Source organism: Hippocampus bargibanti, linkage group LG22, assembly GCF_051943395.1.
Source record: "Hippocampus bargibanti isolate YZ-2025 linkage group LG22, ASM5194339v1, whole genome shotgun sequence".
NCBI classification, from domain to species: Eukaryota; Metazoa; Chordata; class Actinopteri; order Syngnathiformes; family Syngnathidae; genus Hippocampus; species Hippocampus bargibanti.
This window is the reverse complement of record NC_142755.1, coordinates 6,671,050-6,687,469: the sequence shown is the minus strand read 5'-3', so window position 1 is coordinate 6,687,469 and position 16,420 is coordinate 6,671,050. Positions and strand designations below refer to the sequence as shown.

The 16,420-nt window shown below is 43.4% G+C and overlaps 1 protein-coding gene across 3 annotated transcripts in view; it reads left to right on the top strand.

Moving 5' to 3' along the window:
* Positions 1 to 16,420, top strand: part of ppp1r12a (protein phosphatase 1, regulatory subunit 12A) — a 47,114-nt gene that overhangs the window by 12,712 nt on the left and 17,982 nt on the right. For all 3 annotated transcript variants that reach the window (XM_088989314.1, XM_088989315.1, XM_088989313.1), the window contains exons 2-9: positions 4,870 to 5,000; positions 7,218 to 7,336; positions 9,229 to 9,388; positions 11,028 to 11,172; positions 11,264 to 11,338; positions 11,400 to 11,491; positions 11,552 to 11,721; positions 11,803 to 11,906. In XM_088989314.1, coding sequence (XP_088845440.1) covers positions 4,870 to 5,000; positions 7,218 to 7,336; positions 9,229 to 9,388; positions 11,028 to 11,172; positions 11,264 to 11,338; positions 11,400 to 11,491; positions 11,552 to 11,721; positions 11,803 to 11,906 — 996 coding nt within the window. The remainder of the gene's footprint in view (positions 1 to 4,869; positions 5,001 to 7,217; positions 7,337 to 9,228; positions 9,389 to 11,027; positions 11,173 to 11,263; positions 11,339 to 11,399; positions 11,492 to 11,551; positions 11,722 to 11,802; positions 11,907 to 16,420) is intronic.

Sequence of the window (16,420 nt, the reverse complement as noted above, 5' to 3'; positions counted from 1 at the left end):
TTTTGTGGAAATGGTTGCGAGAGGTGGCGGATGACGAGGGACGGCAGGCGTGGCTAAAAGTGCCGCCGATGCTTGAAAAGCCCAGAGGCTCGGAGTAATACTTATCTGGGAATTTCTCCACTGGTATGCTAGTCCAGGGCCGAAGAGAAGGCTCCTTTGCGGTTGGCGCGCATTGCATCCATTTACATTTCATTGTGAGGAACATAAGAGGAAAGGAAAGGAAGAAGTAGAAAAACAAAATACAGGAGCTGCTGTAAAGTCAGGCGCCATCTAGAAGTAAAACAACTAAATAACAAATAATGTAACACAACATAAAAAAAAATTGAATGACTGTCTGTATATTCTGTGTTTCGTCTGTGTAACCTCTCAGTCGTACCGGAGTGGTCCATCGATGAAAAGGTTGCTTCAGCCATCAACTGTACTTCTTTGAAGGTGTCGGACATTTCCGTTTCACTAAATCGCCATAGTGGTGTGAGGTTCAATTTGGATCGTGTTTACAATAGAATTCTTCAATCGTTACCACGTAGGCTTAGTCATGATGATGAGGTGATACCAGGGCAAATGGGGCAATCAGGACCAGTCACAGACCATAATCAGTCAGGACAAAAGAAGTAATCAGTTTAGACTCAGGGAATTGTCCTCTGCTCCCCTCAACCTTTAGAATCTCTGTCCATGAGGGATATATGTAGAGCCAGAGCTGCCAGCAAGGTTAGTTCACTGACGAATCTTCTCGGATGAGAAGCGAAACGTCCGACACCTTCAAAGAAGTACAGATGACGGCTGAAGAAACCTTGTCATCGATATATTTTGTTTTTGTGTGTCATATTATTATTATTTAGGTTTTTTTTTGTTGCTTTTTTGACTTCAAGATGGCGCCGCGGGGGTGGCTGTCTTGACAGCAGCTCTTGTATTTTGTTTTTCTACTTCTTTCTTTCCTTTCCTCTTCCTTTCATAACTTTGCTGCTGTGAAATGTAAAATTCTCCACTGCGAGACTAATGCGAAAAGCTACTGTTAGCATTCAGGGTGACTTTTGTCTTTCCCTGCATGCATCTGCACTGTTGATTTACATTTTACAGCAACAAAGTTATAAAAGAGGAAAGGAAGAAGTAGAAAAAACAAATACAGGAGCTGCTGTAAAGGCAGTCACTCACGTGGCGCCATCTTGGAGTCAAACAATAACAAACAAAATTAAAAAATAATATGACACAACACAAAAGTCCATTCAATCTTAAGCACTTTCTGCACCCTCTTTGTTGCATGAAGCAGTTCTACAAGAATAAAGAGAGATCAAAGCGTCCTTTTCACCAGTGGATCAGAGACGTCGTGGTGCAATGCGCATGTGTGCTACATGCTAAATGTTGAAAGCATACACGAAGTCGCAGCATCCATTGACGAAAACAGACTGTCTCACATCTTCTGTCCCACGTACTGTAAATCCACTTCAATTCCAAGCCGCAACAGTAAATTTAGAAAGTTATGAGAAATCATTCAGTGTGTAGATACCTCCACTAGTATAACATTGGAAATTGTAAATTCTTGATTTAAAAAGACGTTCGGAAGATAAGTAGAGGTTGAGAATTGGGTCTCCCGGCAGCAATTTTCCAAATGTTGCTGTATTATGTTGTTTTAAATCAGAATATATTTAAAATGTTGGCTGTAGCATCCATCAACGAAAAGACGTAAATCCGCTTCAATTCCGAGCCGCGACCGGATCCACATACACATCTCCTGCCCCACGTAGTGTAAATTCGCTTCAATTCCAAGTCGCGACAGATCCGCATCGGCGGTCTGCGCTGACGAAAGGAATAATGTAAAGTTAGTCGGTCTGCTTTCATTAAAAAAAAATGACATATCTGTGGTTTGATATCAGAAAAATGAAACGTCAGCATTGATGGAATTTTTCACAGATGCTCGATTGTTAGCAATCTTTTTCATTGCTTCCAAAGCTTACCTCGCACCGGCTAAACGGGTTTAAGTGACTCACCGCGGCTTTGAATGCGCCGCCATGCGCGGCCTAATGGCCTTTGTCAATTGGCCAAGATGGATGCGCGCATCCTCCTCAACATGGCTAGTTTCTCCAGGTTGCTAACGGTCCCTAGCTAGCCTCTACGACGCACGTTTGAAAAGTCTCACTGCAAATGTAACATTGTTTATTGAATCAGAATCATCTTTATTGCCAAGTATGTAGAACACATAAGGAATTTGTCTACGGTTGAACACGCTGCACTAGTATCATCATCAGAAAAAAAAATTGTAAAGAGGCACTATACAGTACTATTTGGGTTAGTGTTTAGAGAGTTAATGGCGATGGGAGAAGAATCTCTTTAAAATGTTTGCTGGACGAAGTGCGCATGGATCTTAGCGCCTGGAGTCGCTGGAAAAGGTGGTGGGCAGGGTGCGGAAGATCCACTAGGATTTTGCGCCCTTTACCGCGCCCTTGTTATCAAGCTATTCCCTGTGAAAAGTCGCTGGAAAAGGTGGTGGGCAGGGTGCGGAGGGTCCAGTAGGATTTTGCGCCCTTGTTATCAAGCTATTCCCTAGGACAAGTCGCTGGAAAAGGTGGTGGGCAGGGTGCGGAAGATCCACTAGGATTTTGCGCCCTTTACCGCGCCCTTGTTATCAATCTATTCCCTGTGAAAAGTCGCTGGAAAAGGTGGTGGGCAGGGTGCGGAGGGTCCAGTAGGATTTTGCACCCTTGTTATCAAGCTATTCCCTAGGACAAGTCGCTGGAAAAGGTGGTGGGCAGGGTGCGGAAGATCCACTAGGATTTTGCGCCCTTTACCGCGCCCTTGTTATCAAGCTATTCCCTGTGAAAAGTCGCTGGAAAAGGTGGTGGGCAGGGTGCGGAAGATCCACTAGGATTTTGCGCCCTTTACCGCGCCCTTGTTATCAAGCTATTCCCTGTGAAAAGTCGCTGGAAAAGGTGGTGGGCAGGGTGCGGAGGGTCCAGTAGGATTTTGCGCCCTTGTTATCAAGCTATTCCCTGTGAAAAGTCGCTGGAAAAGGTGGTGGGCAGGGCGCGCGCCCTTGTTGTCAAGCTATTCCCTGTGAAAAGTCGCTGGAGGTGGTCCAGTAGGATTTTGCACCCTTGTTATCAAGCTATTCCCTGTGAAAAGTCGCTGGAAAAGGTGGTGGGCAGGGTGCAGAGGGTCCACTAGGATTTTCCGCCCTTTTCCACACCCTTGTTATCAAGCTATTCCCGAGGACAAATCGCTGGAAAATGTGGTGGGCAGGGTGTGGAGGATCCAATAGGATTTTCCGCCCTTGTTACCAAATTATTCCCTATGAAAAGTCACTGGAAAAGGTGGTGGGCAGGGTGCAGAGGGTCCAGTCGGATGTTCCGCGCTTTTCTGCAACCTTGTTATCAAGCTATTCCCTAGGACAAGTCATTGGAAAAGGTGATGGGCAGGGTCCAGAGGGTCCGGTAGGGTTTTTTTACCGCCCCTTTTATCAAGCGCGCTTGTTTTCATTCCCTATGAACCCTAGGAGTCGCTGGAAAAGGTGGTGGGCAGGGTGCGGAAGGGATCCACCGCGCCCTTGTTATAGGATTTTCCGCCCTTGTTACCAAATTATTCCCTATGAAAAGTCACTGGAAAAGGTGATGGGCAGGGTCCAGAGGGTCCGGTAGGGTTTTTCGCCCTTTTCCGCGCCCTTGTTTGTTCCCTATGAAGAGTCGCTGGAAAAGGTGGTGGGCAGGGTGCGGAGGGTCCACTAGGATATTCCCCCGTTTTCCACGCCCTTGTTAACAAGCTATTCCCTAGGACAAGTCACCGGAAAATGTGGTGGGCAGGGTGCGTAGGGTCCACTAGGAATTTCCGCGCTTTATCGTGCCCTCGTTATCAAACTGTTCCCTATGAAGAGTCGCTGGAAAAGGTGGTAGGCAGGGTGCGGAGGATCCACTGGGATTGTCCACCCTTTTCCGTCTCCTCGTTATCAAGCTCTTCCCCTATGAAAAGGTGGTGGGCAGGGTGCGGAGGGTCCTCTAGGATTTTCCGCACCCTTTTTTTTTGATTCTTGCAGTGTGCAACTGCTCGAGAGTCATTAGGGCGGTGTAAGGTGTAAAAGGTAAGCCAAATATCCTGCCTTGTTTAAAAGTTGATATGGTGGTTCAGTTTGACTTCTTTTCCCATCATGACATAATTACCTCTACATTTACTTCTCAGTTTTCATGCTTAGTCTTGAGCAAGGAAAAGGGTGATGCAATTTGATGACTTTTTGCTCTGGAGTCAAATCTAGCGTGTGTGTGATTGTCCTCCAGGCACATGAAATCCTCCAGATTGAGAGATGTTTTTTTTCTTCTTCTTGTTGTCCACCTGGAGCAGAAGATATTGCTCGCACGCACACGCACGCTCGGTGAGATAAGATGAGCTCGGATACTCTGCAGCCGTGGCCATCTACGGCCGTGCAAACCAACCAAATTTGGACAAGGATTGCAGGCAGATCGACGTGTGCCCCGAACGTAAGGCCACTGTGCGTGCGTGCGTGCGCGCGTCTATCTGTTGTCAATGACTTTGTTGTCATAGCAACCCCAGTGGATTGGGGCGGGGGGGTCTGGAGAGAGTGTCCAGGCGCCGTGTTGAATGATGGCGGGTGAGTTTTTATGAGTGTAGCTCTGAGTTCACATGTTTATTCCATAAGTCGTGTTTTAATATCAGGCAGCGCGGTGGTGAGTGGTTTGTACATTTGCCTCGCAGTTCTCTGGTTGCTCTGCAATTCCTTTTGCTGCTTTTTCCCAGGTGAAAGATGACCCACCAGGAAGATTGATTGGATATTAGTTGTTCTCCTTTCAAGTCGTTTTGTAATGACGTTTTTGGAAATGCTATTAGCGTGACGTGCAAAAAATGGCTGATTCGCCATCCCTTCCGCAGGCCTGCATCGACGACAATCCAGACATGGTGACGTTCCTGGTGACGCACGGCGCCAGCATCAACCAACCCGACAACGAGGGCTGGATCCCGCTCCACGCCGCAGCATCCTGCGGGTACCTGAGCATCGCAGAGTGAGTGATCGTCGCCGTCAACGCGGCCTATTTGTTTCTTTTCGAACCGACGCCATTTTGTTCGGGGAGATTAACTTTACAGTTAAACGAACCGATGTTATGAAGAGGAGATCAAACCAGGCTCAGCGGAGTGTCAAGTTCTCCTTTCCTGACCTGATGTACTGTTACCGTACGAGCAGGCGACGCATTTAGCTGCTGCTTTTGGGAAGCATCGGACGAGAATTTCAACGCCGTTCCACATTCAGGCGAAAGTGGAACCGAGAAGTGGAGACACGAGTGAAAGCGAAGGGTCAAGTCGCCGGTCAGACGGGTGACTCATAGAGACGCTGTGTCACAGAGGCAAAAAAAGGAGAAGGCTTCTTTTTAGTTCGGCAAGCCGGTAGACTACCGTTTTGCCCCACAGAGAAGCTAATGTTGAGAATCGGAGCGAAGAGTCCAAGAGTGTTCCGTTCTTCAATCAGGCCCTCGGAGCATTTACACATTCCACGTTCTTTTGAGATGATTGATGATTTTATTATTACATAATCCCTCTATTTGCATTAAACTTAAAGGACAACCGACATCTCCGGACAAGTTGTGTCCATAATTTGTAAAATGGCTTCACATGACTTCTACTCGGCGTATTTTAATAATATTCCACCGCATATAGCTATATTTTACGTTTTAAGACTCGCGCTGAACATTCAGGAAGTCTTGTTTTTGAGTTGGTGACGAGTCCGTATGTGACGTCAGATAAGGACCGCCTCCTCACCGTAAAAAAGACGCATTGTAGCGTCTTTCTATCACGTCAATGTATTTTGCTGTACTGTTTTTTTTTTTTTTTTTTTTTTTTTGAAAACCGTGTGTTACATACAAAAGCCGCCAGCAGAGGGAGGCAAACTCCATGGAAAGAATGTAGCAGAGCTGTGGAAACCAGCTGATTCAGTCCTCACCGGAGCTGGTCGCCATTTTTCTGCCTCTTTTTGAGACACCCCCCCCGCCCGTTTGCCTCAAAATGGCCCAAATAAATTCTTTAATCGATTGCAAACATGTATGCTTTGCTCATCAGGACTATTTGAATCATATTCATAACTGGATGAGTAACAAGAAAGCATATTCTCCGAATCTGAAGCCATTGTTTTGATTCACAAGCAATGCAAGATGTCTTGGCGTGACGTCACGAACTGGGGGCGGGACTTTCTGAAAATGCCCTATTCAGATTTTGGACACTTTAAGTCATTTTTATTGGTGTTTTGCATTTGACTAAAAATATCATACTGCATGTTTTGGGTATTTTAGATGCTATAAAACGTTTTTCTGGTGTCAGTTTAAAAAACAAAAAAGTGACGTCGGTTGTCCTTTAATGGAATAGCGCTTTGTTACAGTTTCAGCTGTTGTTATAGCGCTATATAAATCAATATTGGATTGGATGAGCCTTTATTAGTCTAGCAATCATGACGTTTACATTTCACAGCAGCAAAGATATGGAAGGAAGAGGAAAGGAAAGGAAGAGGTAGAAAAACAAAATACAGGAGCTGCTGGAAAGGCAGCCACTCTCGCGGCGCCATCTTGAAGTCAAAATCAATAAATAGGACAACACAAAGACCCAGTCGTTCAATCTTAAACACTTTCTGCACCCTCTTTCTTGTACAAAGCAGTTGTAGATGAAAGATGAGGATCAAAGGTTCCTTTTCAACAGTGGATCAGGGACGTCATGGTGAAATGTGCACGTCTGCTACAAACTAAATGCTGATAGCAAACACGAAACAGGAGCATACTTTGACGAAATGACATTGTCTCACATCTCCTATCCCACGTACTGTAAATCCGCTTCAATTCTAGCCGCGGCAGTTTCACATACGCATGCGACCTTTGCGCCGAACAAAGCGGCTCTGTGAAAATGCTGCCCATTACAGGCGCAAAAAAATTACAATCGGCCCCGCAGCTGTCCGATGCTGACAGTGAAATAGCATCGACATTCCTCCCGATCAAAAACGGTGCTGGCATGAATCGTGCTGCCGAAAAGGCACAACCGCTCAGCACACTCTCCTCCTTGATGAATGTAAAAAAACAACAAAACAGAAAAACAACAAAAAAGCAAGACTCGTGCCATCTTGGACTTCCTTGTATTGTATTGTATTGTATTGTATTGTATTCCGATCGCCACCCGATAAGCGCGAGCAGCCCCAGTGCAAATGGATCTCTTCGTTGAAACTGTCGTCTTGTCATCAACGGCAGGTACCTCATCAGCCAGGGGGCTAGCGTGGGCGTGGTCAACAGCGAGGGCGAGACGCCGCTGGACATCGCCGAAGAGGAGGCCATGGAAGAGCTCCTGCAGAATGAGATCAACCGACAAGGTGGGGGAGGGGGGGGGGGGTAATTTTAGCAACATTTTTTTTGGGGGGGGGGGGGAGGCCTTATCCACCAACATTTCTAAAAGTGGCCAGCGTATCGGGATTAGCCCGGGTGGCTCACGTCCACGTAGCTCTCCATTGCCAGGCGCCACCTTTTAAAGCTACTCCCAAGTCTCGGCTATTGTGTGCACGCTGAGGAATTCAATATGTCCGCTATATTTAACAGAAGCCATTTTAAAATGGGTTATATTTATGTCCGACACGTGTCGATGATGTAGGATGTAATCCGCTCGTTGGAGATGCCTTGAATTGTGTTTGACGAATGTCTTCACGGTAGTGCGAGACACCAGCGGTGACAAAATGGCGGCAACTTTACGCAATTGTTGATGTTGTGTGTTTTCCTGTTTTAGAAGGACAAAAAAAATGTCGTCAGCTTTGAACCGCTGCTAGTTTCTCTGTTCCTACTTGGACTCCATTAGTCCTCCTGCTTTTTATAGACAGCGTCCGTTCGCGTTGGCAACTTTTCAAGTGATCACGGGACAAACCGACAACCCATCGCTTAGAAATAAAATGTATAATTATTTTTAATATTATTATCGCTCCATTCCCGACAGAATTCCCGTTGTGGCTAACGTGCAGTATCACCGCCATTACAGTGATACCTCGGCTTACGAACGCTTTAGCTAATGAACTTTTCGCCATACGAACATTAAATTCGTGAGAATATAATCTCGGCATACATAGTGGCAAACAGACGGAGCGCCACAATGGCTGGCGGACTATTTTTCGGCGGAAGAACACCAAAACACACGGTTGAACAGCGCCACTGTGGCTGGCGGGCTAATTTTCCACACCCCCTTTGAATGCAGACACGGTTTGTTATCGAGTGTCATACTTTTGCTATGATGGGACCGAAAAAGACCCCATCACAGGCTAGTGTTAAACTGAAGAGGACACAAAAGAAAATTACAGTCGAGCAGAAGAAGGAGATTATCGGGAAACACGAACGAGGTGTGCGTTTGTGTAATTTAACGTCCCGGTACCAGAACGCCAAGTCGACCATTGCTATGTGTGGCTAAGCGTGTTTCTGTGTTGTCTAAGCAACGGTCTCAGGCAAGAGATGAGGTTGAAAAACTTCTGTTTATTTGGATTAACGAAAAGCAGCTAGCAGGGGACAGTGTGAGTGAGGGTATTATCGCCGAGAAAGCACGGCAACTTCACTCGGATATCATCAGGAGTCATCTACATCAACAACCATCACAAAGGTAAATAAAACAACTTCATTATACAGTACAGTTTATTTCTTTCATTACAATCCAATAGCACATTTATTATACATAAAAATAAGGTATATTTTGTGTAGTTTTAAGTCTTATTTAGTAGAAAATTATGTTTTATGGGGATTTGGAAACGGATTATTCTCATTTTTAATTGTTTACTATGGGAAATTAATGTTTGGAAGACACACTTTTTGCCTTACACACATCTTCTGAGAATCAATTAAGTTCGTAAGCTAAGGTGTCACTGTATTGTAAAAAGAAGTTAATTCGCATGCATCCTTATGCAACTTGAAGAAACAATTTTTCAAATACGGGGCAGGTTCTCTCCTCTGCTCATTGTTTTTGTGTCGCCCTCCCACCCCCTTTTTCGCAGATTGAGTTGAGCGAGCGGATCAGGTGTATCGAGAGACAAAGCAGGCCTGTTTGTTGTATCGCGCTGACACATTGACCCACTTAACTGGCCGCTAACTCAGCGTCACGTTGACAGAACATTGGCGACCAAACCGAACGCTAAAAAAACCACAACAAACGCACAAAGCGTAAACACAAGCGACATGGACTTTGAGTTAACAAACCACGCCTCTTTTTTCTTTTTTTTCCTCATATATCTGACAGGCGTGGATATCGAGGCGGCCCGCAAGGAGGAGGAACGCGTCATGCTACGCGACGCCCGCCAGTGGGTCAACAGCGGGCAGATCCAAGACATCCGCCACGCCAAGTCCGGAGGAACGGCGCTCCATGTGGCCGCCGCCAAGGGCTACGTGGAGGTTTTAAAGTAAGCGCTCTCGCCTCGGGCGTCATCGTAGATGTTCACTTAACTCATTCACTGCCATTCACAAATGTATTTGACAATTGGAAATTAGTTCGGGTTTTGTTTTTTCATGCTTGGATGCTAATAAAGCGCTGGCCACACCTCTGGCAATTTTTTTTTTGCCTTCCACAAGGGGAAGGGGAGCCCTTTTTTTTCCAGGTTAGCGCTTTGTTCCAGCTTCAGCTGTTGTTAAAGCGCTATATAAACCAATATGTATGTATTGCATTGTATTTTGGACATCTGCCCTCATTTCAAGCTCTTATAACTCCAGACCCATCTAACTTAGGAAATAACTTTTTTTTTCTGATGAAAGATGAAAATATAAGGTTAGTTACACTGCATTGAATGTTTATGTCGTGCTAAAGCTCAATATTCTGTGGGTCCTGGAATTCGAGTGACAATGACAATAAACCTGGCGCTGGAGTGGACACGTATTTGCACATATCTGGCAGTGAATGAGCTCCCTAGCTAACTAGCAAGTTGCTATGTATTTGCATTCTATTAGCTATCTGTCTGGCTAACTGGCTATCTAGCTATATATCTATTACCTATCTAGCTAGCTACCTATCTCGCTGGATATCTATTACCTAGCGATTAGCTAGCTGGCTAGCTTTCTGTCTACAGTGAGACCTCAACTTACGAACTTAATTGGTTCCCAGACAGAGTGTGTCAGGCGAAAAGTGTGTATCTCAAAAAATATTTTCTCATAGGAAACCATTAAAATGGGAATAATCCGTTCCCGAGTTTCCATAAAATGTACTTTTCAACTAAATAAGCCTTAAAACTACACACAACATACCTTATTCTATGTATAATAAATGTGCTATTGTATTGTAGTGAAAGAAATACACTGCATTGTATCATAAAGTCACTTTATTTACATGTGTGATGGTCATTTATGGCTTGATGGAATGGCGTTGGAGGTCGAAGGTCAAAGGGAATTGCTGTTTGGAAAGAGAGGCGCATTACATGAGGACTGTAATTAAAGAAATAAACTGTGCTGTAAAGTAAAGTTTTATTTACCTTTTTGATGGTCGTTGATGGCTTATGGAAGGAGAGTCACCTTCCATAAGAACTGTTGGTAACTTAACCTCTGGTGCTGTTTGGTCGTGTGCTTCCGCCGAAGATCACTCCGCCAGCCGTGTAGGGTATTATGAAAATAGTGCTTATTATAAGGTTTAATTTTCATAAATTTGACGTTTGTAAGACAAAAAGTTTGTAAATTAAGGTGTTTGTAAGTTGAGGTCTCACTGTATTTGTTATTTTGGTTTGAGTGAACGCTGGCGTGTGTGGCTGCCGCTGCTCACCCAAAGAAAAAAAAAAACTTATCCTGTGACTGTAAAGTGACCTTTAGAGTTTTGAGAGGCGCTTGTAAATGACATGCATTACTATTGTTATTATCGTTATTATTATTATTGTTATTATTAATAGGACAAAGGTATAAATCAGCCATTTGGCTTTCATTTGGTTCCTTCAAGCAGTAATTCTCAACTACTTTGCTGTGAGAGATCATCAGAAGTGTCAAGGGGAACAATTTATAAAACCCACCCTAAAAATCACACTCTTAATTGTTGCCATAATGCTTTTTTTTTGTATTTTGCAGGCTTTTAATCCAAGCTGGCTATGATGTAAATATTAAGGACTACGACGGCTGGACTCCTCTCCACGCGGCGGCGCACTGGGGCAAAGAGGAGGCCTGCAGGATACTTGTGGAGAATTTTTGCAACATGGACGTCATTAATAAAATGGTTTGTGTCCTCCACTCCTCACATGCAGGCCTCAAAGTGCGTCCATTTTGTTTTGTTTTGCTTCAACTTGTGATTCGGGTTTGTGCATTAGGGCCAGACGCCTTTTGACGTATCGGATGAAGATGTTCTGGGATACCTGGAAGAGCTGCAAAAGAAACAAAACCTGGTAAGAAATTCCGCTCGTTGTCTGTTGAACGCAGAGTCTCATTTTCGGTCTTCACTTGCAGCTGCTGAGCGAGAAGAAAGACGACAAAAAATCTCCTCTGATCGAAACCACCACCACGGGGGACAACAACCAATCACTGAAGCCATTAAAGAAGTAAGCCATTAAAGCGTGAGGGCCATTTTGTTCACGGTGTTAAAATCCCTTGCGCCGCAGCAAAGAAACGCTTCTGCTGGAACCGGAGAAGAGCGCCCCGCGGATCGAGACCCTGGAGCCCGAGAAGGTGGACCAAGTGGAGGAGGAGGAAGAGGAAGGCAAGAAAGACGAATCCAGCTGCTCCAGCGAAGAAGAGGAGGAGGAAGATTCCGAGTCGGAGAACGAAACCGGTAAGTCTTCCGTCCATCTGCAAAATGGGCATTGCTAGAGTTCATTTCTTGAAAATAATTTCTGGAACTTGTTCTTTTTAGATAAGAACAAACCTTCGGCGTCGGTGGGCCACAGCGCCGTGACGCCTGCCCCGTCCAGCATCACCGTGTCCTCCGCCACCAGCCCCTCATCGCCAACTAAAAAGGTACCGTGTCTACAAAATTGAACGAGTTGGCTACAAAATAATGTGTTGCAGTATTAAAGGACAACCGACACCATTTTTTTGTTCCCTAACTGACATCAGAAAAACGTTTTATAGCATCTAAAATACCCAAAAACACGCAGGCTGATATTTTTAGCCAAATGCAAAACACCAATAAAAATGAGTTAAAGTGTCCCAAAACTACTTCAAAATGACCTCGGAGATGGCGAGTTTCAGAAGGTCCCGCCCCCTTGTTCGTGATGTCACGCCAGGACGTCTTGCCTCGCTATAAAATCAAAACAATGGCTTCAGATTCGGAGAAGATGCTTTTCAAGCATAAATGTTTGCAATCAATTAAAGAAGTACTCGCGTATCAATTCGAGCCGTCGGGACTCCAATGTAGCGTCCCAGAAAATGCACAAGATGGCGCCCAAGCTCCGTTGGAAATGGGCTGATTTGTATGCTGGGAATTTGTGTCAACTAGTATCAAATAGTAGTCTTGGTGCAACACACAACGATTCACCATCGCGTTATTTGTGTTTTCCTTCTAATTTCACCATCAACATGAAGTTTTCAGACCAAACAAAGTACTCAAAATGCATTGTATGTCGCTTTCTCGGTCAGGGGTGTTTCAGACGTGACGTCAGGCATCGTTACCAACTCAAAAACAACACTTCCGGAATATTCAGCTCACGTCTTAAAACGTGAAATATAGCTATATGCGCTGAAATCTTTGTAAAGTACGCTCAATAGAAGTCATTTGAAGTGATTTTACAAATTATGGACACGACTTGTCCGAAGGCGTCGGTTGTCCTTTAAGCGAATAATTGGCCCTGCAGATGTGCCAAGCCAACATTTGCTTATTCCTCATTTTCGGATGCTGCCCTCTGTTGGTAGAATAGACACAAGACACTCAAATGGACACTATACAGCAGGGGTGTCAGTCATTTTTTACCGCGGGCCACATTATAGTTATGGTTTCCTCTCGAGGGCCGTTATGAATTTGGGGAACCCATTAGAATGTTTAAATCCCTTCAAATATTACATATAGAGCACACAGCAAATTAATGAATAACTCGTTTTCAAATCTAAAGTCAAGAATAATGACTTTAATTTTGGTTGACATCCAAAAATATGAAATTTTGGCTCAGATTTTAGCAATCATCATGGAATTTAACAAGTTTGATTTGCTTTCGCGGGCCGAAAAAAATGACGTGGCGGGCCGGATTTGGCCCGCGGGCCTTGACTTTGACATCTGTGCTATACAGCTTTTAATGGGGACCAGGCTTGTTTTTCATGTTTAATGGGGACCAGGATCACCCGCGATAGGTGAAATTCCACAAAGTAGAGTTATACCGTAAGTATTCTCTCATAAGGAATCGCATTTGTGGTACCGACAGTTTCCTTATAAGAGAATTTCCCGATATGGGAATTTATGCTAGTGTGTGTAAATAAATGTATGGCATGTGCTGTATAAACATGTAAATAAATATATAATGTTATCAACATATATAACAAAACAATTTATAAGATAATATATCTCTCTCTATATATATAGCAAAAATAGTGTGCACTTTTAAGAATAAGTGTGCGTTTTAAGAATACATATCATGTATAAGCGCCTTTCAAAACTCTCAAGGTCACTTTACTGTCCCTGGATCAGTTTTTCTGTGGGTGAGCAGCGGCAGCCACATGCGCCAGCGTTCACTCAACCTGGAATAACTCAAATAGATAGAAAGCTAGCACTAATACAGTAGATGGCTAATAGATAGCCAGCTAGATAGCTAGCGAGCCAACCCACGATGCACTGAAACTGGTATAAGTGAACAGTGAAGTAGCGAGGGATCACTGTAATTTGATGTTTGTAGTTAAATAATTCTTTTTTGGGCGATGTTTTGTAGTACTCTGTGATTTGAAAATCAAGGTTGTCAAAAAAATGGGTGATTGCATGCCTCCTCCTTTCAAATCTAAAGACCCTTCTGTTTGATATGATTTTGTTGGCTGCTTATTTTCTTCTTTTTCATGCAAATGTCTGTTTTTTTTTATTTCTTCTTTTGAAGCTCAGTCACCTTCAATGAAAACAAAATGTTTACAAAATTTGGCATTTGGCACTTTTAGTCGACCTCAACATTTTTACTTTATTTTGCTTCTGCTTCAGTCTCATCCTCTCATCCTGCTCTCTTTCTCTACTACCCCCTCCCCCCTTTCCTCCTTTGCGGTCTGCATCTGCTGGCTCCGCGTCTTGGGTTGCTTGTAGTTTGATTGCGTGGCGGAACCGGGCTGTCCCGCATTGTGGCGTCAAGGCTTGCGCAAAACTGGCATTTCTCTCGTACCCCAAAAAGCAACGGTGAGGGGCGGAGGGGGTGTGCGCCGCGATTTTCTCTCCTCTTATGCACCTGTACTAAACAACGACTCCCTCGAAAAACCATCCCCGGCTTACACTGACATTCATTGGATCCACGTTTTTTTAATGGGTGAATGCATAACCGTGTTGTCACTCTGTCGGTGTGGGGAACGATTTCTGAGCACAATTAATGTTGTTTGGATAAAATTAGCATGAAGCAGAGGCGGGAGGGAGATTTGAGTCACCAATTTTTGATTTTGTAATATAATAATATAATAATAATAATATATTTCATTTGTAAGCACCTTACAAAACTTTCAACGTCACTTTACAGTCACAGAATAAGTTTCTGTGGGTGAGCAGCGGCAGCCACACGCGCCAGCGTTCACTCAACCCCCAAGTAACTCAAATAGATAGAAAGCTAGCTTGCTATCTATTAGCTATCTAACCATGAACCATCTATTAACCAGACGGCTCGCTTTCTATTTATTTGAGTAGCTAATAGATAGCCAACTAGCTAGGCAGATAACCAATAGATAGCTAGCTAGATAGCTGCTGATTTTACCTATTATTTGACTGTTTTGTGTAGATTTTTACATACAGGTAAAAATGACACACAACATAATCAACGTCAGCTATCAATAATAGATAGCTAATTGCTAGTTATCCAGATAGCTAAAAGCTAGCTAGCCGGCTAGATAGCTGCAGGTGTCACCTAATTATTTGATTTTTTTGTGTGGATTTTTTACATACAGGTAAAAATGACCCACAACATAATCAATGTCGGCTATCAATAATAGATATCTAATAGCTAGCTAGCTAGCCGGATAGCTAAAAGCTAGCCAGCTAGATAGCTGCAGGTGTCACCTGTTATTTGACTGTTTTGTGTGGATTTTTACATACAGGTAAAAATGACCCACAACATAATCAACGTCAGCGATCAATAATAGATAGCTAATAGCTAGCCAGATAGCTGCTGATGTTACCTATTATTTGACTGTTTTGTGTGGATTTTTACCTACAAGTGAAAATGACCCACAACATAATCAACGTCAGCGATCAATAATAGATAGCTAATAGCTAGCCAGATAGCTAAAAGCTAGCTAGATAGCTGCTGATCTTACCTATTATTTGACTGTTTTGTGTGGATTTTTACCTACAAGTACAAATGACCCACAACATAATCAACGTCAGCTATCCATAATAGATAGCTAATAGCTAGCCAGATAGCTAAAAGCTAGCTAGATAGCTGCTGATGTTACCTATTATTTGACTGTTTTGTGTGGATTTTTACCTACAAGTAAAAATGACCCACAACATAATCAACGTCGGCTATCCATAATAGATAGCTAATAGCTAGCCAGATAGCTAAAAGCTAGCTAGGTAGATGCAGGTGTCACCTCTTATTTGACTGTTTTGTGTGGATTTTTACATACAGGTAAAAATGACCCACAACATAATCAACGTCAGCGATCAATAGATAGCTAATAGCTAGCCAGATAGCTAAAAGCTAGCTAGATAGCTGCTGATGTTACCTATTATTTGACTGTTTTGTGTGGATTTTTACCTACAAGTACAACTGACCCACAACATAATCAACGTCAGCTATCCATAATAGATAGCTAATAGTTAGCCAGATAGCTAAAAGCTAGCTAGATAGCTGCTGATGTTACCTATTATTTGACTGTTTTGTGTGGATTTTTACCTACAAGTACAACTGACCCACAACATAATCAACGTCAGCTATCCATAATAGATAGCTAATAGCTAGCCAGATAGCTAAAAGCTAGCTAGATAGCTGCTGATGTTACCTATTATTTGACTGTTTTGTGTGGATTTTTACCTACAAGTAAAAATGACCCACAACATAATCGTCGGCTATCCATAATAGATAGCTAATAGCTAGCCAGATAGCTAAAAGCTAGCTAGGTAGATGCAGGTGTCACCTCTTATTTGACTGTTTTGTGTGGATTTTTACATACAGGTAAAAATGACCCACAACATAATCAACGTCAGCGATCAATAGATAGCTAATAGCTAGCCAGATAGCTAAAAGCTAGCTAGATAGCTGCTGATGTTACCTATTATTTGACTGTTTTGTGTGGATTTTTACCTACAAGTACAACTGACCCACAACATAATCAACGTCAGCTATCCATAATAGATAGCTAAT